The following is a 23,915-nucleotide window of genomic DNA, read 5'->3' on the forward strand; positions in this document are numbered from 1 at the left end:
TTTGAATTTTCTCCCCTCTGCTCCAACACTTCGTGGACTTCCCTTCTCGTCCTGTAGGGCGCTCGGCGGCGGCGGGACTGGGGGAGTCCGAGGTTTGGCAGAGCTGTCTGCGCCGACGGACCGGACGCTGCTTCCCCATCCCCCTTTCTTCCTGCTGCCTCCTCCTCCCGTCACCTCCTGACCCGCCCGGTCCCTGAGCAACGGCCGGCCCCCGCCCCTTGCCGCTGCCGGGCCTTGGTGGCGCCTTCCGCGCCCCGCCTCGGGCCGTATTCGGGGACCCTCCTGACGAGGCCTACCGTCCCCCGCCCGGACGGGGTCCTCGGGCCCCGAGCCGGCAGGCTGGAGAAGGTGGAGGTTAGGTGTCTTAAGGAGGGCGGCTGAGCCCAAGGGCGCACCACCACGGAGGAGGAGGAGGACCCCCTGGGCGGGAGCGCCCGCTGTGTGGTCCTGTGCGCCGCCCCGCATTTTAGAGTTCCTTTTTTCTCTTTATGAGCCCCTTTATACCTTCCTTTTAGAAGGGGAAAGGCGTCCTCCCACACCTTCTCCCAACGCTTTTTGACTTATTTTTTCGTCTTGAAGTTACCCAAAGGCCTATGTCTTATTCTCAAACGGTCCCGAGAATAATTCTAATGGAATTTAGTTGTTTTTCTGAGGGAGGATGGGTGAAGAGATACTACTCAGCTCTCCTAGTCGCTTTTTAAGGCGTTCGCCAGAAATCCTTCAAGAGGGGGACTTCTTAAAGAGACGGCAGTTTAGAGTAAGGCAGAACTGGATTGCAGAATTTGGGGCAAAGCGGTATGTGTGCAGGTGAAGACAGCTAAAGCTTTCCTTTGTTACGTTGCTTCAAGATGTACCACAATTAAGTAGACATATGATATTTAAGTCAGCCATAGACTGAGAAGGGATTTAAACAGTTGTAAGCGAAAAATAATCTGTTAATAGTGCGCAGTGACAATGAAACTAAGACTATTTTCAATTTATTCACCTTCTTAGAATGCAGGCCGTGGAACCCGAATGCCTGGGTTTGAATCCTGCATCAGTTGCTTATTTATTAGCCTCTCTGTGCCACACCTTGGTCAACTGAGATTAAGTGCCACATAGTAGATGTCAGCAGTTTTTACCATCGTTATCCTTTAGATGTCAGTTTAACTGGGAGCTATGGCAACATGAACAAGTAAGAAAGACTAGCCTAATGGTTAGAGGAGTAAAAAGAGGAAACCTCTGTGCTGAGGGCCTAGGAAGGGATTGGGCTTGCAAATAGAAGCCATGGTCACTTAACCATGTGATTCATTGTAATTGTGAGAATTGTATGCATAAGTTAGACCACCTGAAGTTTGAAACACTTTTTTTTTTCTTTCTTAATTGAAGTCTTGTTATTTAATCCATATTTTTTAAATTTGGTAGAAGTAAAAAAATTTGACAGTTTCAAACATCATTTGCTTTTAATCATAAGTAATTTTTGAGTTACAGCAGTAAAGTTGTCTGAATTAAAATTCCTAGAACCTGAAATAAAACTTCTAATAGGTTCTTCAGGTAATTTTTAATTGTTACTATATCATTGGTTAAAATATGTTTTAAAATGTGTAATCAGTAGATTAATTCATTTTTAACTATCATTAATTTGAAATTTATCAAAATAAGAAAATACTGTACCTGATATTCAATACAGGTTGATCCTAATTCGAATGGAAAAATTTTCTGTGGTCAGTAAGATACAGAACTTAAATATGTGCTTAATAAGATAAAACTTCAATTTACAAAGCAGAAATGTTGAATTCACTAAAATACTCTTTTCATTTGATTGAGACCTTTAGTTAAGGGAAAATTAGTTAAGCATTCCAAGATACCTGAACACCTAGTGTGATGGCTTTGGTGTTTTTTCAACTGTGGCTTATGTGTTGTATTTCGTGTTCCGTCTATGTAATACCTAGAGTAGTTAGTATTTTTACTCTGAGTGTTTTTCTTAACTTTGCTTAGAACATTAACTCAAGCTTTTGGTTCTAATGATTTCCTACATGATTCACTTACTAGGTTTCTTATGAAGACACATTGTTATCTGGAGAACTACAGCTTGGAAAATGTTTCTCTTTATTATAGGTTTTTTTCTTTTCTGTATGTAATGGCATGGTGTAGTATGATATAAAGACTGTGCATGGGCTTTGGAGTCCTAATCGGTTTTGGTGATTTTTTCCTACTTAGTTTTGAATCTGAGCTCTAATGTTCTGTGATATTAACCAAGTTACTTGACAGCTTTGGTTTTCTTATCTATAAATAGATAATAAGCTCTACCTTAGAGTCATTGTGAGGATTAAATGAAATAATTTGTAAATCCCTCAAAGAGCAAAGAGGTAAAAAGAGGTATGTATGTACAGGGTAAGAAGTGGGTAGAAACCAAGATTACAGGGAAGTTTATAGAGAGGGCAAACCTTAGATAAAGGAAAAGAGACATTGTGAACACTAGCTTTAAATTTTTTTCACTGAAAAATGAAACGTTGAAGTAGATTATTTATATATATTTGCATACATTTAACATTTTGGTGTGGATTTAACTAACACAATACAACTTGCAAAACCCATCTTTTAAGAAATAAATTACTCTATAAAATATTTGTGAATTAGGAGTCTTGATTTAATTTTTGACACCACTGATTCATAGCAATTTTGTATACATCATAGAAGGAACATTGTGTTGTTTACCTACCCTCAAAGATGAGGGAAATTTTATTTTCTAAAGTACTTTTGAGCAGTATTTTTTAATGTATTTAATAAGGTCAGACACTGATTTTAAATATAAGATTTCAATATCCTTTAAATCTTGAGACATTAACCAAAGTACCTAGAATTAAGAGAAACTCTAAGCTTCAAGTGGCTTCATCCTTCAGTTAGCCTGTTTGGGGATTTACTCTTAGATTATTGGTTTTAACAGATAAATTTTACCACACAAAAGTCTATCGCGAAAACTAAAAAAAAAAAAAAAAAATCAAATATAAAGACAATTTTTAAGAAATTACGGCTGAGAATTACCTTTAATGTTTTGAACAAATAGACTTGCTGTTGAACAAAATCAGAAAACAGCAGTAGCCCCAGCATGGTCCACAGAGATTTGAGTAACTACAGCCTGACTAGTGTCTTCCCCTCTGCCATGTATTCAATATGTGTAAACAATAAAAGCCCTTTTTTGCTATAAATTAAAACATTGAACTTCTAATTCTTCTGATCTTTGCTTTTGGTATAAGGTAAAATCCACTTTTAAAAATGTGATGTGAAACATTCTAGAAAGCAGTTTGCCAGCAAAATTTAATGGCCTTAGTGTGTTTTCTGAACTCCAATTATTATTAACCCTCTAGGTTATATATTTAATACTTTCTCTTTTATTTCTGTTCTCTTTATCCAATCCCAATACTACTTACTTAAGAAATAAGCTTATCAATTTAATTCTAGGATTTTATAGGGAATGGGGTATGAGGAGGGAAGCCCTTATTCTCAAGCTTCTATGGCTCCAAAATATGTCCAATTAGTAAATATTTTCATTGTGGAGAAAAATGCAATTTACTGTGGATGTTTTTGTTTCTGTAGTAGTTACAGAATGTGAGAGTTGAAACTAGGCCTTAGTCCAAATCCCCAACACAGGGTAAGTCACCTACCCCTGGACACATGCAGTCTTCCATAAAGACAGTCCTAGTCTCTACTTCACTTTAACCGAGTCAATTGCTGGGTAAACTATACCAGGCTGGTAATGGCTATTTTATAGTAAAACCTGCAGTACAAAATCTAGTAGCTTGCTTTATGTGTAGGAAAATAAATATACATTGAATACCTTCTCATTACAGAAAAAATGCTGCTGTGAAGACATAATTATAGCTTTCACATAACTGAAGCCCCAACCATCATGATTTAGTGCCCCCCAAAGGAAGAACTTGAGTGGAAAAGAGAGGGCATTTTTGGGGATAGTAGAATGCTTGAGACCTGAATTTAATCTCAAGCTCCTTCATGAAGGTAATAATTTTATTTTTAACTGATAGAAAGTAACAGCTCTATAAAAGTTAACTATTGTCTATTACATATTAATGAAAAAGTCAAGTTACACTTTATATATAGGTACTTTGTTCCGTTTATGGTTACCAGTTGAAAAAGAACATTTTATACCTAGCTATTTAATCTTTTTTTTTTTTTAATCTTAATATCTACATTCTTTGGAACTTTACTTTGACATAGTTAATTGAAAGTTAGGGATAATAATTTATAGCATGTGCTGACATTGAGGTTAGGTGGGAAAATTGGGTATTTTAAGTCACTGCAGTTGTCAGGATTGAGGAGTATAATGCAAATTGATGGAAGACTTAGGGGAGGAAGGAGTAATACTTTTCACTTCGTTCAAATTATTTTTTGAAAAGGATGTCTGTAACTTAAAAATGTACTTTTAATCTCCAATTCAACAATGAGTTAGGTCAACAGATATTGAAACCCACTTTTCCATATAATAAACACAAAAACCTTGTTTAACACATAGTATAGAGGTACTGCATACTGAAAGGAAAATTTTGAGTTTTGAATTTCCAGAAGATAGTAGGAAAGAAGTTCTCTTTCTTCCATTTGCAGATTCCCAGTCTGGGCAAAGTTCTGAAGTAAGTGGTTTATATTTGGCAAGCTTCCTGTGTTATCCCACCCCTTCACTAGTGAACTTCCCCAGGGCATTCATCCTGCCTTCCCTATTCACTGCAGCATCTACCTCAGGTCTGCAGAATCCCTTTTAGGTGCTCTGAGCCTCAGATGTACTTGCGTTCTAACCTCTAAGTTAAACTTTTCGGGGTAGCTGTTTTTAACTCATCTTAACGGAAGAAAGCTATATTTATATAAATTTACACAAATTTGATAATGACTGATAATCTCTCCAGAGTATTTTCTCTTTAAGAAAAAATGCTTATTAACTCCAATGAAAATTTCACCGATGAAATTTCAGATAGGGTAAGAGAAAGTAAATAAAATGAAAAAAAATTTAGATCAGTAGGGATAATTTGTAATGGAATCAGGGCACCTACCAGGAAACTGAGAGTAAGTTTTTAGAATTTTTTTCCCCTAAGCTATTTTTACTTTTTACCTCTCTGTCCCAAGATCCACTTTTGGATCTGTTTACAGAATATTTTCTCAGGGGCTGTAATTCCTGCATAGTTAGAATGCTAGTTTTTTCGTGGGGTCAGAGATCTTTAGATTGCTTGCAGGAGGGCTTTTGTGTGTTAGGGACTGCCTATAATTAAATTTCAACTGGGAAAAGTTGAGAACAAAAATGAACAAAGAATTTCTTTTCGCATCTTTAATTTGTTAACCTATCCAAAAAAAAAAAAAAAATTAAAGCCATGACTAATGAAGGAGGGAGGTTTGTCTGTTACCTTGAAAGAGTTCCCATTGTAATAATAAAGAATGGGCTTTGGGATCAATGCATGTAGGTTTGAGTTCTTGCTCAGCCACCTAGTATATTTGTAATCTTTGGCGTTACTTAACTGCCTAAATCTTATTTCCTTATGTGTAAATTGGAGCAAGTAACTGAATCACAGGGTTGTTGAAAGGATTAAATAAAATGACATGTATAAAACACTGAGCCTAGTGCTTTACTATGGTAAGTGCTCAATAAATGAAAACCTTATAACCTTTACCGGTGAGCCTCAGTTTCCTTTTCTGTAAAATGTTGTTAATGGGTCCTATATCACAGAATAGCAGAGTGATTGTTAATAATTCTGGCTAATAATTATTAAGTGTAATAAGCGTTAAATAACATTAAATTATTTTGTAGCTATGATAATTAAATTCATAATCTTCGTGTATTCTATCATAATAGTGCTTATATTTAAAAATCAAAATAAAGTCTCAAAAATATTTCTAATCTTAATGTCATCATGTTTAGACAGTGAATATTTCAGTGTATTTAATACGCTTTAAAAAATTAAGTTGCATTCTTGACAGCAATTATTTCAGTTTTAATAAGTCCCTCAGTAGGACTTTATTTTCAATTGGATCTAACTCTGTAAAAGTTTTCTCCTTGAATAGAGTTCTTTTATTTTTATACTCGGTGTACATTAGAGGTCAGTCAATAAACGATAGTTAAATGAATTTGAAAAGTCATCAAGATAATCAGCTATTAGAAACATAAAATCTAAGAACTGAATGGGATCTTTAAAAAACTAGGAATTGAAGCTCAGGGAAGTTAACATATTGGTTTTTTTCATCAAATCTAGACTGACCCTATGTTCTTTTTCTACTACATTCATCAGATGTGTGAATTTTTAAACTAAACAATAATATTGAAATAGAACTTGTTAGTCATCTGAAAGTAAAATTTTTTGCAATTTTTCAAAGACAGTATAGAAAAGTATATTTAGAAGCTTTATACTAAGCCCAGGTAAGTTTTTATTACATCAATGAGATGACTGATATTTAACAGATTTTTGTCCTTAGGAACCAAGTACTTTATTTATAGATAGGTGAATTTTTTATCTTAGTTTGCATAATTATAGGTAGCAGAAATAATTTATTGAGTAGTGACCCTGTACTAGGAACTGCACCAAGCTCTTTGCACACATTATTTTGTTTAATATAACGACCCTCTGAGGGAGATGTAGTATAATTGCCAATTTGCACATGAGAAAAACTAAAGCTCAGAGTAGTTAACTAATTTGACAAGTATGAAGCTGAAATTCAAACCCAGACCATATGACTACAGAACACTGTCTTCAGCTGTTTTATACATGTTTACTGACAAAACCCTCTCAGTTTTTTTTTTAATAATTTTTTAAAAAATTAATTTATTTATTTTTGGCTGTGTTGGGTCTTCGTTTCTGTGTGAGGGCCCTCCCCAGTTGCGGCAAGCAGGGGCCTCTCACTATCGTGGCCTCTCTTGTTGCGGAGCACAGGCTCCAGACGCGCAGGCTCAGTAGTTGTGGCTCACGGGCCCAATTGCTCCGCAGCATGTGGGATCTTCCCAGACCAGGGCTCGAACCCATGTCCCCTGCATTGGCAGGCAGACTCTCAACCACTGCGCCACCAGGGAAGCCCAAAACCCTCTCAGTTTTTGTTTTAAAAGTTAATGAAAATATATTTCTTGTCCACCCTAACTCCAACATTGTTCAGAGTATGGTCACTTAACCTAAAATTTCAAGATAATTTCGGAGTTCATATACTATGATTTGTTATTGGCTTCAGTTTACAGACACTCTGCTCTTTTTTTTTTTAACTAAAAGACTTTTTTTCTGAAAGTTTTAGATTTATAGAAAAATTGAGCAGGCAATATAAAGATTTCTTCCTTCCTTTCTTCCATATTCCTTCCCCTACCTTCTCTCCCCTCCATCCTAGCATGCAGTTTTCTCTACTATTAACATTTTGTATTAGTGTGGACCATTTTCTAAAAGTTAATGAACCAATACTGATACATTATTATGAACAGAAGTCCATAGTTTACACTAAGGTTCACTCTTTGTGTTGTACAGGTTTATGGATTAATGTCATGTATTCATCATAACAGTATCATAAAGTATTATCTCATCACCATAAAAATCTCTTGTGCTTTACCTATATGAATTACCGCATCCCCAACCTCTGGCAACTACTGATCTTGATATTGTGTCTATAGTTTTGCCTTTTCAAGAATGTCATATATTTGGAATCATACAGTGTGTAGCTTCTTTTACTTGTCAGTATGCATTTAAGGTTTTTTCTTGTCTTTTTGTGCCTTCATAGCCTGTTTCTTTTTTTTTTGTTTTTGGCTGCCCCTCACGGCTTGTGGGATCTTAGTTCCCTGACCAGGGTTCAAACCCAGGCCCACAGCAGTGAAAGCACTGAGTCCTAAACACTGGACTGCCAGGGAATTCCCAAGCCTATTTCTTTTTAATCACTGAATAATAATTCATTGTATGGATATACCACAGTTGTTTTACCCATTCACTCATTGAAGGACGTCTTGGTTGCTTTCAAGTTTTGGCAGTCACGAATAAAGCTGCTATAACTATCCATGCAGGTTTTTATGGAACATAAATTTGCAGCTCATTTGGGTAATTACGTAGTAGTACAATTGCTGGATTGTATGGTATGCCTATGGTTAACTTTGTAAGAGACTGTCAAACTGTCTTCCAGAGTGGCTGTATGTACGGTTTTGTATCCCAAGCATCAATCAATGAGAGTTCCTGTTGTTCCACATATTTAGCAACATCTAACAGAGGGTTTTTTTTTTATATTATCCATTCTAATAGGTGTGTTATGATATCTCAGTGATGATTTAATTTGCAGTTCCCTTATGACATATAATGTTGAGCATCTTTTCATATGTGTAATTGCCATCTGTATATCTTCTTTGCTGCAGTGTATCTTCAGGTCTTTTGACCACTTTTTAAATTAGGTTTTTTTCTTATTGTTGAGTTTTAAGAGTTCTTTGCATATTTTGGATACAAATCCTTCATCAGATACATGTTTTGCAAATATTTTCTCCGAGTTTGTGGCTTTTCTTCCCATTCTTTTGATACTGTCTTTTGCAGAGCAGAAGTTTTTTAATTTTAATGAAGTCTTGCATGTCAATAATCTCTTTCATGGATTATGCCTTTGGTATATTATACTTAAAACATCATTACTATACTCATGGTCATCTAGGTTTTCTCCTACGTTGTCTTCTAGGAGTTTTATAGTTCTGCATCTTACATTTATGTCTGTGATCCATTTTGAGTTAATTTTTTTGAAGAACGTAAGGTCTGTATCTAGGTTCACTGTTTTTTTGGTTTTTTTGGGGGGGGTGGGCATGTGGCTGTCCCTTTATTCAGCACCATTTGTTAAAGAGACTATCCTCTGTGGTGAGGTGGATGGACCTAGAGTCTGTCATACAGAGTGAAGTAAGTCAGAAAGAGAAAAACAAATACCGTATGCTAACACATATATATGGAATCTAAAAAAAATAATAAAAAGGTTCTGAAGAACCTAGGGGCAGGACAGGAATAAAGACGCAGACGTAGAGAATGGACTTGAAGACACGGGGAGGGGGAAGGGTAAACTGACATGAAGTGAGAGAGTGGCATTGACATATATACACTACCAAATGTAAAATAGATGGCTAGTGGGAAGCAGCCGCGCGTAGCAAGGAGATCAGCTCATGCTTTGTGACCTCCTAGAGGGGTGAGAGAAGGAGGGTGGGAGGGAGATGCAAGAGGGAAGGGATATGGGGATATATGTATATGTATAGCTGATGCACTTTGTTATACAGCAGCAACTAACAGAACAATGTAAAGCAATTATACTCCAATAAAGATGTTATAAAAAAAAAAAGACTATCCTCTATGGGATATATGGGCACATATGCTTTATTTATTTATTTATTTTTAAATAGGATTTTAAAAATATTTATTTATTTTTGGCTGCATTGGGTCTTCGTTGCTGCATGTGGGCTTTTCTCTAGTTGCATCGAGTGGGGGCTACTCTTCATTGCAGTGTGCGGGCTTCTCATTGCGGTGGCTTCTCTTGCTGTGGAGCACAGGCTCTAGGTGTGCGGGCTTTGGTAGTTGTGGCTTGCAGGCTCTAGAGCACAGGCTCAGTAGTTGTGGTGCATGGACTTAGTTGCTCTGCAGCATGTGGAATCTTCCTGGACCAGGGCTCGAATCTGTGTCCCCTGCATTGGCAGGCGGATTCTTAACCACTGTGCCACCAGGGAAGTCCGGCACATATGCTTTAATTTCTCTTGTGTAAATACATAAATAGGAATGGCTGGATCATAATTAGGTTCACGTTTAACTTTTTAGAAAACTGCCAAAGTGATTCTCAAAAGAGAATATACTGTTTATGTTACCACCAGTAATACATGAGAGTTCCAGTTGCTCCATATCTTCATAAACATTTGATATAATCAATCTTCTAAATTGTAAATATTCTAATAGGTATATAGATGTATATAATTGTGGTTTTAATTTTCATTTCCCTAATGACTAATGCTGTTTAGCATATTTTCATTGCTTATTTGCTAGCTGCATATCTTTTTTTCCTTTTTTTTTTGGCTGTGCCATGTGGCTTGCAAAATCTTAATTCCCCTATCAAGTTCCAAAAAACGTTTATCACCCCAAAATAAAACCTTGTACCCAATTGGCAGTAACTCCCTGTTCTCCCCTCCCCCAAGCCTTGGCATCCACCGGTCTACTTTCTGTCTGTATTTTACCCATTTTGGATATGTTTTATAAATGGAACCATACAATATGTGACCATTTGTGTCCAGCTTCTGTCACTTAGCATAACTTTTTTGAGGTATATATCAGTACTTCAGTCCTTTTTATGGCTAAATACTATTCCATTATATGGATATACCACATTTTATTTATCTATTCATCAGCTGATGAACATGATGAACATTATGGTTGTTCCAGTTTTGGCTATTATGAGTAGTGTTTCTATGAACATTTGTATACAAGTTTATGTTTGAACACCTGTTTTCAATTCTTTTTATCTGTTTTTTTAAACTTTATTTTTGTAAATTAATTTTTATTGGAGTATAGTTGCTTTACAATGTTGTGTTAGTTTCTACTGTACAGCAAAATGAATCAGCCATACATATATGTATATCCCCTCCCTTTTGGACTTCCTTCCCATTCAGGTCACCACAGTGCATTAAGTAGAGTTCCCTGTGCTATACAGGATGTTCTCATTAGTTATCTATTTTATACATAGTATCAATAGTGTATATGTGTCAATCTCAGTCTTCCAGTTCCTTCCACCACCACCCCTTCCCCCTTGGTATCCATACATTTGTTCTCTACATCTCAATTCTTCTGAGTATATACCTACAGTGGAATTGTTTTCATTTGGTAATTCTATGTTTAAATTCTTAAGGAAATGCCAAATTGTTTTTCACAGCACCTGCACCATTTTACTTACCCATCAGCAATGCACAAGGATTCCAGTTTCCCCACATTCTCACCAACCTTTATTTTCTTTTTATTTTGTAAAGTATAGCCTTTACAGTGGATATGAACTAGTATCTCATTGTTGGTTTGATTTGCATTTTCCTAATGACTAATGAACTTGAGCATCTTTAATATGATTGTTGACCATTTGTGTGTTTTCTTTGGAGAAATGTGTATTCAACCCCTTTGCCCATTTTTTAGTAGGTGTGTTTGGGTTATCTTTAATTTAATTAAATTAATTAATTTATTTTTTGGCTGCGTTGGGTCTTCATTGCTGTGCACGGGCTTTCTCTACTTGCAGCGTGTATGGTCTTCTCATTGTGGTGGCCTCTTGCGGAACACAGGCTCTAGGCGTGTGGGCTTCAGTAGTTGTGCCATGTGGGCTCAGTAGTTATGGCTTGCGGGCTCTAGAGCGCAGGCTCAGTAGTTGTGGTGCACGGGCTTAGTTGCTCTGTGGCATGTGGGATCTTCCCGGACCAGGGATCAAACCCCTGTCCCCTGTGTTGGCAGGCAGATTCTTAACCACTGTGCCACCAGGGAAGTCCCTGGGGTTGTCTTTTTTCTGTTGGGTTATAAGAGATGTTTGTGTATTCTAGACCCTTATCAGATATTTGATTTGCAAATATTTTCTCCCATCTGTGGCCTGTCTTTTCACTCATGTCATGGTATCCTTTGTGCAAAAAGCTTTTATCTTGCTAATGTCCAATTTATCTGTTTTTTTTTTTTGACATTTATCCTTCTGGTGTCATATCTAAATCCAAGGTCATGAAGATTTACTCTTATGTTTTCCTCTAAAAATTGTATGGTTTTAGCTCTTTTTAGGTCTCTGATAACTTTTTTGTTCATTTTTGGTATGCAGTTGACCCTTAAACAACATGGGTTTGAGCTGTGTGGGTCCGTTTATACTTGGACTTTTTTCAGTAAATACATAGTATAGTACTGTACAATCCACAGTTGGTTAAATTCACAGATGCAGAACTACAGATATGGAGGGCCAACTGTAAAGTTGTACGTGAATTTTCCACTGTGCAGAGAGTTGGTGCCATTAACTTCTGTGTTGTTCGAGGGTCAACCGTATATTATGAGGTAGGGGTGCATTTTAATTGTTTTGTATGTGGCTGTTCAGTTGTCCCTGCTCCATTTGTTGAAGAGAGTATTCATTCCCCATTGAATGCTTTTGACACCCTTGTTGAAAATTATTTGCTCAGAGATGTATGAGTTTATTTCTGGACTCTCAATTCTATTCTGTTGATCTACATGTCTATCCTTATGTCAGTACCACATTCTTTTGTATACCTTAGCTTTGTAGTGATTTTTTTTTTAAAGGAGTTTTTTTTTTTAATTATTAGCACCTTTAATTATTATTTATTTATTTATTTATTTATTTGGCTGTGTTGGGTCTTCGTTTCTGTGCGAGGGCTTTCTCTAGTTGTGGCAAGCGGGGGCCACTCTTCATCATGGCGCGCGGTCCTCTCACTGTCGCGGCCTCTCTTGTTGCGGAGCATAAGCTCCAAACGCGCAGGCTCAGCAGTTGTGGCTCACAGGCCTAGTTGCTCTGCGGCCTGTGGGATCTTCCCAGACCAGGGCTCGAACCCATGTCCCCTGCATTGGCAGGCAGACTCTCAACCACTGCGCCACCAGGGAAGCCCGGCTCAACCTTTTTGGAATACATATTTCTTCATTTTCAAAGCTTGTCATGCTAATATTAAGTGGTATAATTGTATGTTATGGTAAGAGTTGTGTGTATATAATCTCCACCTGTACCAAGAGATCTCTTTTAAAATTATCTAATGCTATGATAGGGCACACCTCATAAAGTTAAAAGCTTTTATTTAGATTACATCTTTGTAAAATGAGAATTTTAGAAGAATTTGAAAGGGTGTAACAACAGTACCTGTCACATAGCAGCAATCTTAATAAACCAGTACCTGAGTGCAATTAAGGATAGGGTGAGGAAACTACATAACACTAATTTTTGCTCTGCCTTCAATTTATTCTGGTGCCTTTGCAAATTATTTAACAAGAATGTTTATTTTATTGATCTTATAGGGTGTAAATGATTTAACCTAAATTGTATAGGGTAACACAGTAGGGGAGATGAAAAATTTATTTAAGACAAACATTCTATTAAAATGTTAAGTGCTTTAGTTGATCAGATATTTAAACTCTTTCAGGTATTAAATAATAGAAGAAAATGGAATTGAATATGATACCAGCATGGAACAGTCTGTTGATTCATTAAGAGTCAACCATAATGATTCTGAAGAGTCAAAAATCGATTCTCAGGTATTTGAAGTAGGGATTCAACTAGGAACTTTTTTCCATTTAAAGGGAAAGCGGCATGCAATTGGACAATTTTTTATGTTTAAGGAATAGTGTTATATTTAATGTATTCAAGAATTTTAACATTTAATTTTTAATAATTCTATCATATATTTAATTTTATAATATAGAGCTTTACTTAATGTATTCATGAAAGTTTATATATAAAGAAAAATCTGCATATTGAATTGTAAATATTTCATCATTTCACATTGTATTCCTGTGGACAATTTGAAATAAAATATAATAAAAATCAACAGTTTCACTTGAGAACTTCTGTCTATATCAGTCTGTGAATTGATAACCCTTGCAAAAAGTTAAGTGAATAATTAACTGAAAAATGAATATGTCTCCATCTTTTATTAAAAACATTCTATTTTTTAAAAATTGTAACTTATTTTACAAACACTCAAGTGATTTTTTTTTTCTTTGCAAAAGCATCTAAGCTGTATGGACTCCAGTGAGCCTTCTTTTGGACAAGATGATTCCCCTAGAGTTTTACCCATTACTACTGCAGTGGATAATTCACTCACATCACAGAATATACCAGGGCCCCTGACTCAGACACAGACTCTTTCTGCAGAGCAATTCCACCTAGTGGACCAAAATGGGCAACCTATTCAATATGAGCTTCAGTCATTGGGGGATTCTAATGCGCAAATGGTGAGTATGTTTTTAAAATAACCAGTTTTCTGCTATTTAGCAAAATGTATTAGTCTTACTAGATGACCTTTATTTCTTGACACTATTGCTTTACATTGCTTTGAAAATACTGTTTCCATGACATTCATTTTTAAGTTATATAAGGATTTTAAAAGATTTCCTTTCAGGACTACAAAGAGTACTTCAAACCAGTATGCCCCAGCTACTATGTCTAGGCAAACTGGTGCTTTGAGATCAGTTGGAAATGGAACATAATCTGTCACTAGTGCTAAAGTGCCAGAGCTTACATATAACTTACATTTATTTTTTGTATATACATTTGACTGAACTCAACGTTGTTTGCTCTATCAACATCTCAGTTACTGATTTGTGTGCCACATGCTGGTATGCTTTCTTGAAGAAAAAGAAAACAATGGAAGTACCAGTGGAATAATGGAATTTAGACATACCCTTACTGATCTTTGTAAGTAGATATGTAGGTGTCATGTGAATAACAATGCATAAAGTTGACAGTGCTGCTTTAAACTGTTAGCCAGAAATATTTATGACCAAGTTCACAGTTGAATAGATGTGGTGATAGATGGTTTTGATTGAAATAAAATTAATGAGAAAAAGTTCTAAATTGCTCTGTGACTAATAATATATTTATATCAGTAATAATATGAAGAATAATGTATCTCTTTTGTTTGCCTGTATTTTCCAAATTTTCTACAACAAATTTTAATTCAGTAATTAAAATTATTTTTAAAATCATAACTTCAATTATAAATTATACTTAAGTAGGCAACCATTTAACCCAAAATTCTTGTTTTTGTTTCTAGTCTAGAGCATTCTAGAGTTAATCTATGTCCTTTTGCTCCCTTATAATCCAGCTAAATTTTGGCATTGAGAGTAATTGGTTGAGAGGTGGCTAACTGTAGACAACTTTTTTGTGTGTATGTTCAGGCTCAACATATTTCTGGGCTTACTTCAGGACTAAAATGCAAAGTTAGGGTATGCTTCTGTAATCATACTGCATCACTAGCAGAGGTTAATATGCAACAAATAATCTAGATGTGAACCAATACATTTTAATATTTCATGTTCAAAATGAAATACTTCTGTAATTTCCCCTCTTATTTGACATTTATTCTAGTTTCTATCAGAACATTTAGAAAGTGTGTGTGTTCTAATGGAAGGATAAAAGAGTCTAAATATATGAAAGGTTATCATTTTACACATGGTACCTCTCCTAAAAAGCATGTTAAAGTTGCTTATTTGTCTGTGTCTGAAAAAAGTTCGAGTTCCCATTCTCTTTGTAATTGTATTAAACGTTGTATCTGAAGTGATTATAAAGGTGATTTTACATTGTTTGCAGTAGGAGATGATACAGAGGGTTACTTGAAGTTTTGAAATAGGAAACATGTGGCATGAGCATGAAAATAAATGTAAGGAACACGGAGTGTAAGAAGCTATCTTCTCCAAAGAACCAAAGATCAGAAGGTGGTGATATTCTGGGAAACTTAGTGGAGCTTTTTTGTTTTTATTGTTTATTTTAATAGACTTTAATTTTAAGAGCAGTTTTAGGTTCACAGCAAAATAAGAAGAAAATACAGAGAGTTCCCATATACCCCCAGCCTCCATATATGCGTAGTCTTCCCATTATCAAAGTCTCCACCAAGTGGAGCTTTTTGTAAAAAATGACTTTTTTTTTAAGTATGATTTTTTTCACATAGAAGCTTTCACGGAACTAGTAAAGATTCTGTAGTGGGTGAATCTGCAATGGATGAGAGGAGGTTTTGGAGTGAAGCAGGGATGATATTTTTCATTTACTAGAAATATTGTACACAAAGAGCCCAGTAAATATAAAACTACTCATTAGCCAAGATTTTCTGATGATTTTCATGGTCGGCCTCAAAGAAAATGTATTGCAGCAGGTGACTCTTCAAAACTATGTTTATTTTCATAGCAAAGATGAAAGATAATTACTTTTTTTGGTAATAGAAAAAGTAATATTATCATCACCATTGTCAAATTATATGAATTAAAAATAGTTTTTTAGGTAACAGGTGGAATAAGCTAAGGAAACAGAAAATGGAGGAGACTCTTTTCCACTGTGCTTGGGAAACAGTTTCAAAATTAAGGGGATATTCCACAGATCAGTCTTAATTATGAACTTTTCATATTGTTGAATAAATTATAACTTTATTATATGTGTTTTATTTGGATTTAAAAATAACCACAGCACTCTTATTTTCTAAGAATGAATGAAAAATTTTCACACATATTTAATCTCATTTACAGGGAGTAAAGAATTAACAACAGTATTATTACTATTGCCTTTTAAAGTCCAGTAGGGTTTTCGTATTGTTTTATTTTTGTCTTTTTTTAGGTTAAGTAACATCGTCAGATATTGGGAGACAGTACAGAGTACTGTTAAAAGGAGTCAGACTACTTGGGTTTGAATTTCACCTCAGGACTACATAGCTCTGATTTACCTTGCATGAGTTTTGTAACCACTGTGTTGCAATTTCCTCATGTATAAAATGTATCTAGTTCGTATACATGTCATGAAGATTAAATAACGTAATATTGGGTTGGCCAAAAAGTGCCTTTGGTTTTTAAGTAAAAATAAAAGACACATTTTTCATCTTCACCAAGAACTTTATTGAACAATGTATTCACCCTTTTGTTCCACTACCTTCTGCCATTTTTCAGGCAACTTCATAATTCCATCTTCCCAAAACTTTTTATCTTTTTGAGCAAAGAACTCTTGCAGGTGCCTTTTACAGTCTTCCAGGGAATTCAAATTTTTTCCATTAAGAGAATTTTGTAAAGATCTAAATAAATGGAAATTCGAAGGTGCAATGTCTGGTGAATACGGTGGATGCATCAGAACTTCCCAGCCAAGCTGTAACAGTTTTTGCCTGGTCATCAAAGAAACATGCGGCCTTGCGTTATCCTGATGGAAGATTATGCATTTTCTGTTGACTAATTCCGGTTGCTTTTTGTCGGGTGCTGCTTTCAGTTAGTCTAACTGGGAGCAGTACTTGCTGGAATTAATCGTTTGGTTTTCCAGAAGGAGCTCATAATAGAGGACTCCCTTCCAATCCCACCATATACACAACCTCACCTTCTTTGGACGAAGACCGGCCTTTGGTGTAGTTGGTGGTGGTTCATTTCGCTTGCCCCACAATCTCTTCCGTTCCACATTATTGTACAGTATCCACTTTTCATCACCTGTCACAATTTGTTTTAAAAATGGAACGTTTTCATTACGTTTAAGTAGAGAATCGCATGCGGGAATACAGTCAAGAAGGCTTTTTTCGCTTAACTTATGTGGAACCCAAACATCAAAGCGATTCACATAACCAAGCTGGCGCAAATGATTTTCAGCGCTTGATTTGGGTATTATGAGTATGTCGGCTATCTCCTGCGTGGCATGATGTTGATTATTCTCAGTGTCTCGATTTGATCGCTATCAGCTTCAAGTGGTCTACCTGGCCGTGGAGCATCATCCAGCGGGAAATCTCCAGCATGAAACTTCACAAATCACTTTTGACACGTTCAGTCAGACACAGCGCCTTCTCCATGCCACTGCACAAATCTTTTTTTGCGTTTCAGTTGCATTTTTACCTTTCTTGAAATAATAAAGCGCATAATATGACGAAAATGTTGTTTTTTTTCTTCCACCTTCAGTGTTAAAATGGCTACACAAAAATTCACCAATTTTGGGACTTCCCTGGTGGCGCAGCAGTTAAGACTCCGAGATCCCATTGCAGGGGGCCTGGGTTCCATCCCTGGTCAGGGAACTAGATCCTACATGCATGAAGCAACTAAGAGTTCACATTCTGCAACTAAGGAGCCCACTGGCTGCAACTGAGGAGCCCACGTGCTGCAACTAAGGAGCCCACCTGCAGCAACTAGAACCCTGCGCAACCAAAAAAAAAAAAGTATGATGCTAATAAACATCTATAAAAAAATCAGCAATTTTGATCAGTTCTTTTTTAAATGCACACTGATATGACAGCTTTACATAAAATCTAACAAAATTGTTTTGAATGAAGTTAAAGTCAACTAAGTGCTACTAGAGCCATCTTACGGAAAAAACCGAACGAACCTTTTGGCCAACCCAATGCATGTAAAGTCCTGCCGCTTAGTATGAACTCCACAAGTGAAAAGGAATTATCATCTTCAGAGTTTACAGTTGACTTGCATGCTGAAGTAATAAGAGGTATAAGAGATGTGGCAAGATATTTCTATCTCAAGAAATTTGACAAATACTAGGGGAAGGAAAAAATTTCTACTCTTAATTTCTGGGAAATGTTTATGATTATATTTAAAGCTTTCTGTTTTGTTGAGGTTTAAGGTTTTTTTTTTTTCCAAATTTAAAGTTTTTCAAATGGCCCTCTCTAAAAGTGATGCGTCTCTATCAGGCCATCAGCAAAGTTTTCATGTTTTACATGGCAAAAGGGAAGTTTGAGAAAGTGGGTTGGAATGATTAAGGAGAGTTATTTGCCCTAGGGAAAACTGAGGACAGGGGATTTCAGGTAAAACAGTAAAACTGTTAGTAGAAGAGTAGTTTTTAGGTAATAAAATTTATAAGGTATCCAGAAAGTCTGGAAATATAGGATAAACTTAATTTTAAATAATATATTAGTTATATTTTTAAATGATAGGCTCAAAATGTTTTTCTTCAACTTTAGATGCTTTCTTAGTTGACATTCCTTTAAATTTGAGGCACAGAGTTCATTTGTTAAACTGAAAAAAACAACAAAAACCCCAAAGGAAATAATAAATATACAATTTCCCTATGTTTTCGGACTTTTGGGTCACTCTGTAGTATTTCTTATAGACCAAGACATATATAAAAATGCAGAGATATAAAAATAAATCCTGTTTAATTAGACATCTAACAAGTTACTGTTTTTAAATGAAAATGACTTAATATATGAGACCAGTGATTATCACACAAATAGGTCAAATGTGTGGATAATACAGTGTGGATAATACATTTACTTTTTTCTACAGTAAGTAGAAAAAAATAAATATGTTTAGTCAGAGACTTACTTGTTCAGGTTACTAAGTAATGAGACCTCACGTCCATGTAATGATTAAGACCATAGGTGGTTAAGATCATAGGACATAGGATCAAACTGCCTGTTTTGAATCCTAGCTTTACCACTTATCAATTGTGAGACTTCGGGAAAAAATTTTTAGGTACCTCAGTGTTTTCATCTATAAAGTGAAGAAAATGATAGTATCTGCTGTAGAGGTAGGCATGTCTAATAATTTTTTAAGTAATGATTCTTTTGAATCATTGTAGACTTATGCATTTGATTTTTTTAAAATGCTTCCAAGATGATTGTTGCCAGCCCATCAGAAAATGGACAGGTGCTGCGAGTAATTCCATCTACCCAGACAGGAACGACACAAGTGATTGTACCTCAGGGGCAGCTTGTGGATGTGAATAGTCCTCAGGGTGAGTAATCATGGGATATAGGGGATTTAACAACGTTTTAAAGAACAAACGTATATTCAGAAAATCACCTCATGAAAGTCAGTGCTAAAATTGATCTCTTTGGGTAAGATTGTGAACTGAATGATTAGAAAAAGTTTCTTAGCCCAAATAAATTTCAAGTTCATTTTTCAACTCCTGTCTAGGTTAGCTGTCTATTTCATTTTGGAATTCTGTGAAGCTGGTTGACTCTTGCTTCCTCTCAAATGACCAGTGAGCATAAAATAAATTCTTCTTAATTTTAATAACAGTAATAATGACAGCAACAATAACAAGAATATAGTGCTAATAGCTACTGGAGAAATTTTTATTTTATGTTTTTATCAATGTTGTTGTTAGACATGTGACACTTTCTTTTTTTTAACTATTCTCATCCTCTTTGCTCTTTTCCTCTTTGTTCCTTCAGATTCAGAAAGAATCATGCTCCCTGTTTTTTTTTATAAATTTATTTATTTATTTTAATTTATCTTATTTATTTATTTTTTGGCTGCATTGGGTCTTCGTTGCTGTGCATGAGCTTTCTCTAGTTGTGGTGAGCGGGGGCTGCTCTTCGTTGTGGTGCGCAGGCTTCTCATTGCGGTGGCTTCTCTTGTTGCGGAACATGGGCTCTAGGCTTGTGGGCTCAGTAGTTGTGGCTCATGGGCTCTAGAGCACAGGCTCAGTAGTTGTGGCGCACGGGCTTAGTTGCTCTGTGGCATGTGGGATCTTCCCGGACCAGGGTTCGAACCCGTGTCCCCTGCATTGGCAGGTGGATTCTTAACCTCTGCGCCACCAGGGAAGTCTATATTTATTTTTTTTTAATTTTTGGCTGCCTTGGGTCTTCGTTGCTGCACGTGGGCTTTCTCTAGTTGCAGCGAGCGGGGGCTACTCTTCGTTGTGGTGTGCAGGCTTCTCATTGTGGTGGCTTCTTTTGTTGCAGAGCATGGGCTCTAGGTGTGTGGGCTTCAGTAGTTGTGGCGTGTGTGCTCAGTAGTTGTGGCTCACAGACTCTAGAGTGCAGGCTCAGTAGTTGTGGCACATGGGCTTAGTTGTTCCGCGGCATGTGGGATCTTCCTGGACCAGGGCTCGAACCTGTGTCCCCTGCATTGGCAGGCGGATTCTTAACCACTGCACCACCAGGGAAGTCCCCCTATTTCTTTTTATTTTATTCTTTTTTTACCTATTTGTTAATATCCCTATTAGTTCTTTTCCTTTTTCTTCCCTTCCATTTATTTGAATCTCTTTTCTAACATCATAGCTACACTGTTGTCGTTTTTTCATAGATAATGGTTTAGGGCAAATATTCTTACTTTAGTGTTACGATTCTTTGTCTTTGATAACAGTTGTTACAACTTAAGGAAAAAAATACATATTTTGCAGAAAACATTACAAACATGGTATAGAAACTAAAAGGAATTAGTTTTACGTTTTCCTATTATATTGTGATACTATTAATATAACAATTACTTCTACCACTTTCATATCCTAGCTGTTCAATATAAGTTCCAAAACTTAGTTACAAAACTTCAGTAGTCAGTATTACAGTTTAAAAGTAAGCAAGTTTATCAGAGAAATTCTCAATAAAGTATAAGTTTTATTATCTTTAGCTTCAGAGCATATCTTTCCTATTTCAAATGTATTAGTTCCAGTTCATTACATTCTCATGGTCTTATTCAAGATATTGATGTTGCTTTGTTCTTGTTCTTATTGTTAAGATGTCTCTGAAGAGAAACCCAGTGACAGAAACTTACCAACTGTAAGAGTGGATTCTCTAGCAGACAATAACAGTAGTTACATTCTTCATCCACAAGCATCCCTCACATTGCCCAAAAAGACAGTGACCAGGTGAGTCAGTGAGAAAGAGGAGCTCATCTTTGGCTATCACCATGGAAATCTCTTTTTACATTATCACATTTAAAGCTGGCTGACTATAGAGAAGATCAGAAATTCAGAAAATAGAATAAACCATCATCAAATACATCCTTAATCATTTTAATAACATCTTGGCAATAAGGGAGCTACTTTAGAATCTATAAAAGGCCAACGTGCTACTTTTCCTCAGTGACATTTGCCTGTTATCTTTTGAAGCAATCTGTAAACATCTGACACTAGTAGAGTTTTTTAAAAAAAGAAATATCCATTCTAGGTCCTATAATTTTTAATGGTTCATCACACTTTTATGCATTTAATTCCTCTGTGGTAAAGTGTTTAAAATGTTTTTTGTTAATGTCTATTCAGCTTTTATTTTTGCCTTAAAATAACACTGTTTATAATAATTTAGGGAAATACAGACATGGGTTTTGTATTATTTATATTTTAATTGTTCTGTGAAAATATTTTAAAGGTAACATAATATTTGTGACATTTAACTTTAGAACTTGACGTAATATCTTGTTACTGTTAATAAGTCACCTGAAGATGGTTTATTCGCTCATTTTTTGTTAAATGAAAAATAATTATATGAGAAGAATACAAAATAAGCTCTGAGAAAGATATATAAAACACTTTAATTTGTTGAAACTAAGGTATTTGGAAGAACAAAGTTAGACTTTTGCTTTAGCAATTGATAAAATAGTAATGATTAAAAAAAGCGTAATTACATCCATCAGACCAATCTGTCATTATTATTACAATTTCTAATTGATGACCTCAGTATTGTCTTTGACTGGCTAAGAGGATAAAGCAACTGAATGCTGTGTGTGTGTGTGTGTGTGTGTGTGTGTGTGTGTGTGTGTGTAAAACTTGTAATATATATTTATATATATCCCCCCCCCATCCCAGAATACTTGAAGAACCTTTTTTGGCTCCACTCCAGCCACTTTCTTCTAACACACCTATATGGGCCTGTCGTCTTAGGAGCTGTGAGGTGAGTTAAAAAATAATCCTTATGTAGATTCACTTAGTTGATTATAACTACAATTCATCCCAAAATGTCCACTTTTGAGTACAACTAATAGAAGCTGTATCTGTAATATTTGGTTCATGTTTGTGCTCTTTTATTCCTTAGAGCTTGTAAGCTCTGTTAAAGCAGAGATCTTATAAATCCCTTCACACTTCACTGTCATTTCATTTCTTCTCTTACAACTCTTTTCCCTTGTCTTCCGTAAAACTTCATTATCATGTTTCTCTACTTTTTATCCTTTAATCATTCCTTCTCTTTCTTTGCTTGGCATTTATTTCTTTTCATGTTCTCAGCGGAAATTCTTCAAGGTTCACCATTTGACCTTGTCTTATTTCTCTACATTTTATCCCTTGTAGAGCTTAACAGCTTTGTTGACTTTCAATTCTCAGTTTTATAAAAATGATTCCCAAATCTCTATCACCAGTTCTTTAATTCTGCCCTTGCTTTTGTCCCAGATCTCTAGCTACTTACTTGAAGCTTTACTTAGATTTCACCTCAAATTCACCATATCTAAAGAGAAATTATCTGCCATACGACAACTAGCTCTACTTCCTAAATTCCTTGTCTATGTAGTACAAATACCATCTCCTTAGATACAAAGTTTTAGACTAATTTCTTCCTTTCCCGTATTCAGATAGTCACCTGATTCTTTTAGTTTTTTTCTTTAAAGTGGTTTAAAGGGAGCTTTTTCCACAGACCTTTGTTATCTTGAACTCAATTATAGTAACAGCCTTCCCATTAATCTCTTTGACTCTTCCATTTCTAGTCCTTACTGTGTGGTTTTCTAAAACTAATCTTTAAATATTACTTTCGTTGTCTTTTCTCACTGCCCAATAAGCTCAGTGTTATTTTTCCACATCATTTAGCCACTTGTTACTAGCTTTCAAGGTCTCCTATAATCAGGTATCACCTTATCTTATCCTTTTTTATTTCCTGCTTTTCTCCAATTCATCTTTCATTCGTGTTAGCCAAGTCTTCCTACTTGGTACGCAGAGTTCAGAATCTTCCTTTATCTCCTCCTTCACTTGTGTTTATTTCCATTTCCTAATATGTTATTTTTTCTTCTACTTACCTTTCTAACTACTATTCTTCAAATCCCAATGCAAGTCCTATATGTCTTTTCTGTAATAGTCTAATGATTACTTTATCTTTTACCTATTTATCTCTTAAAATTTTATTTATTTATTTATTTGGTTGTGCCGGCTCTTAGTTGCAGCTCACGGGCTCCTTAGTTGTGACAATGTGAACTCTTAGTTGCAGCATGCATGTGGGATCTAGTTCCCCAACCAGGGATCGAACCTGGGGCCCCCTGCATTGGGAGCGCGGAGTCTTATCCACTGCGCCACCAAGGAAGTCCCTATTTATCTCTTAAAATTCTTTGATAATTATTACCATTACCATTCTTAATTATTTGCTAGCTTGGGTTGTTCACTATTATATACCTTTTCGACTATACACTTTTTGAGGAAAAGGACCATGGGCTTCTACATATAAACCATACATGGTAATGAGTATTTAATTATTAAAATGCTTCGTTGTTTTAAACAAATCTTAAAATATGGCAAGGAAAAACATTATTTGAGTTTTAATATTTTGAGAAAATTTCTAATCATGAAGTCTAATGATGTATTAC

At 35.7% G+C, this 23,915-nt stretch overlaps 1 protein-coding gene across 1 annotated transcript in view; it reads left to right on the plus strand.

Annotated features, from left to right (window-relative positions):
* Window positions 1-226: 226 nt before the first annotated feature.
* The window catches only part of CARF (calcium responsive transcription factor), a 44,219-nt gene continuing 20,530 nt past the window's right edge, over window positions 227-23,915 (plus strand). The window contains 7 exon segments of the mRNA XM_057551270.1: window positions 227-1,533; window positions 3,831-3,996; window positions 13,094-13,205; window positions 13,680-13,904; window positions 19,245-19,365; window positions 21,096-21,225; window positions 22,162-22,246. Coding sequence (XP_057407253.1) covers window positions 13,137-13,205; window positions 13,680-13,904; window positions 19,245-19,365; window positions 21,096-21,225; window positions 22,162-22,246 — 630 coding nt within the window. The 5' untranslated portion in view covers window positions 227-1,533; window positions 3,831-3,996; window positions 13,094-13,136.

The sequence above is a fragment of the Balaenoptera acutorostrata genome, chromosome 8 (assembly GCF_949987535.1).
Source record: "Balaenoptera acutorostrata chromosome 8, mBalAcu1.1, whole genome shotgun sequence".
NCBI classification, from domain to species: Eukaryota; Metazoa; Chordata; class Mammalia; order Artiodactyla; family Balaenopteridae; genus Balaenoptera; species Balaenoptera acutorostrata.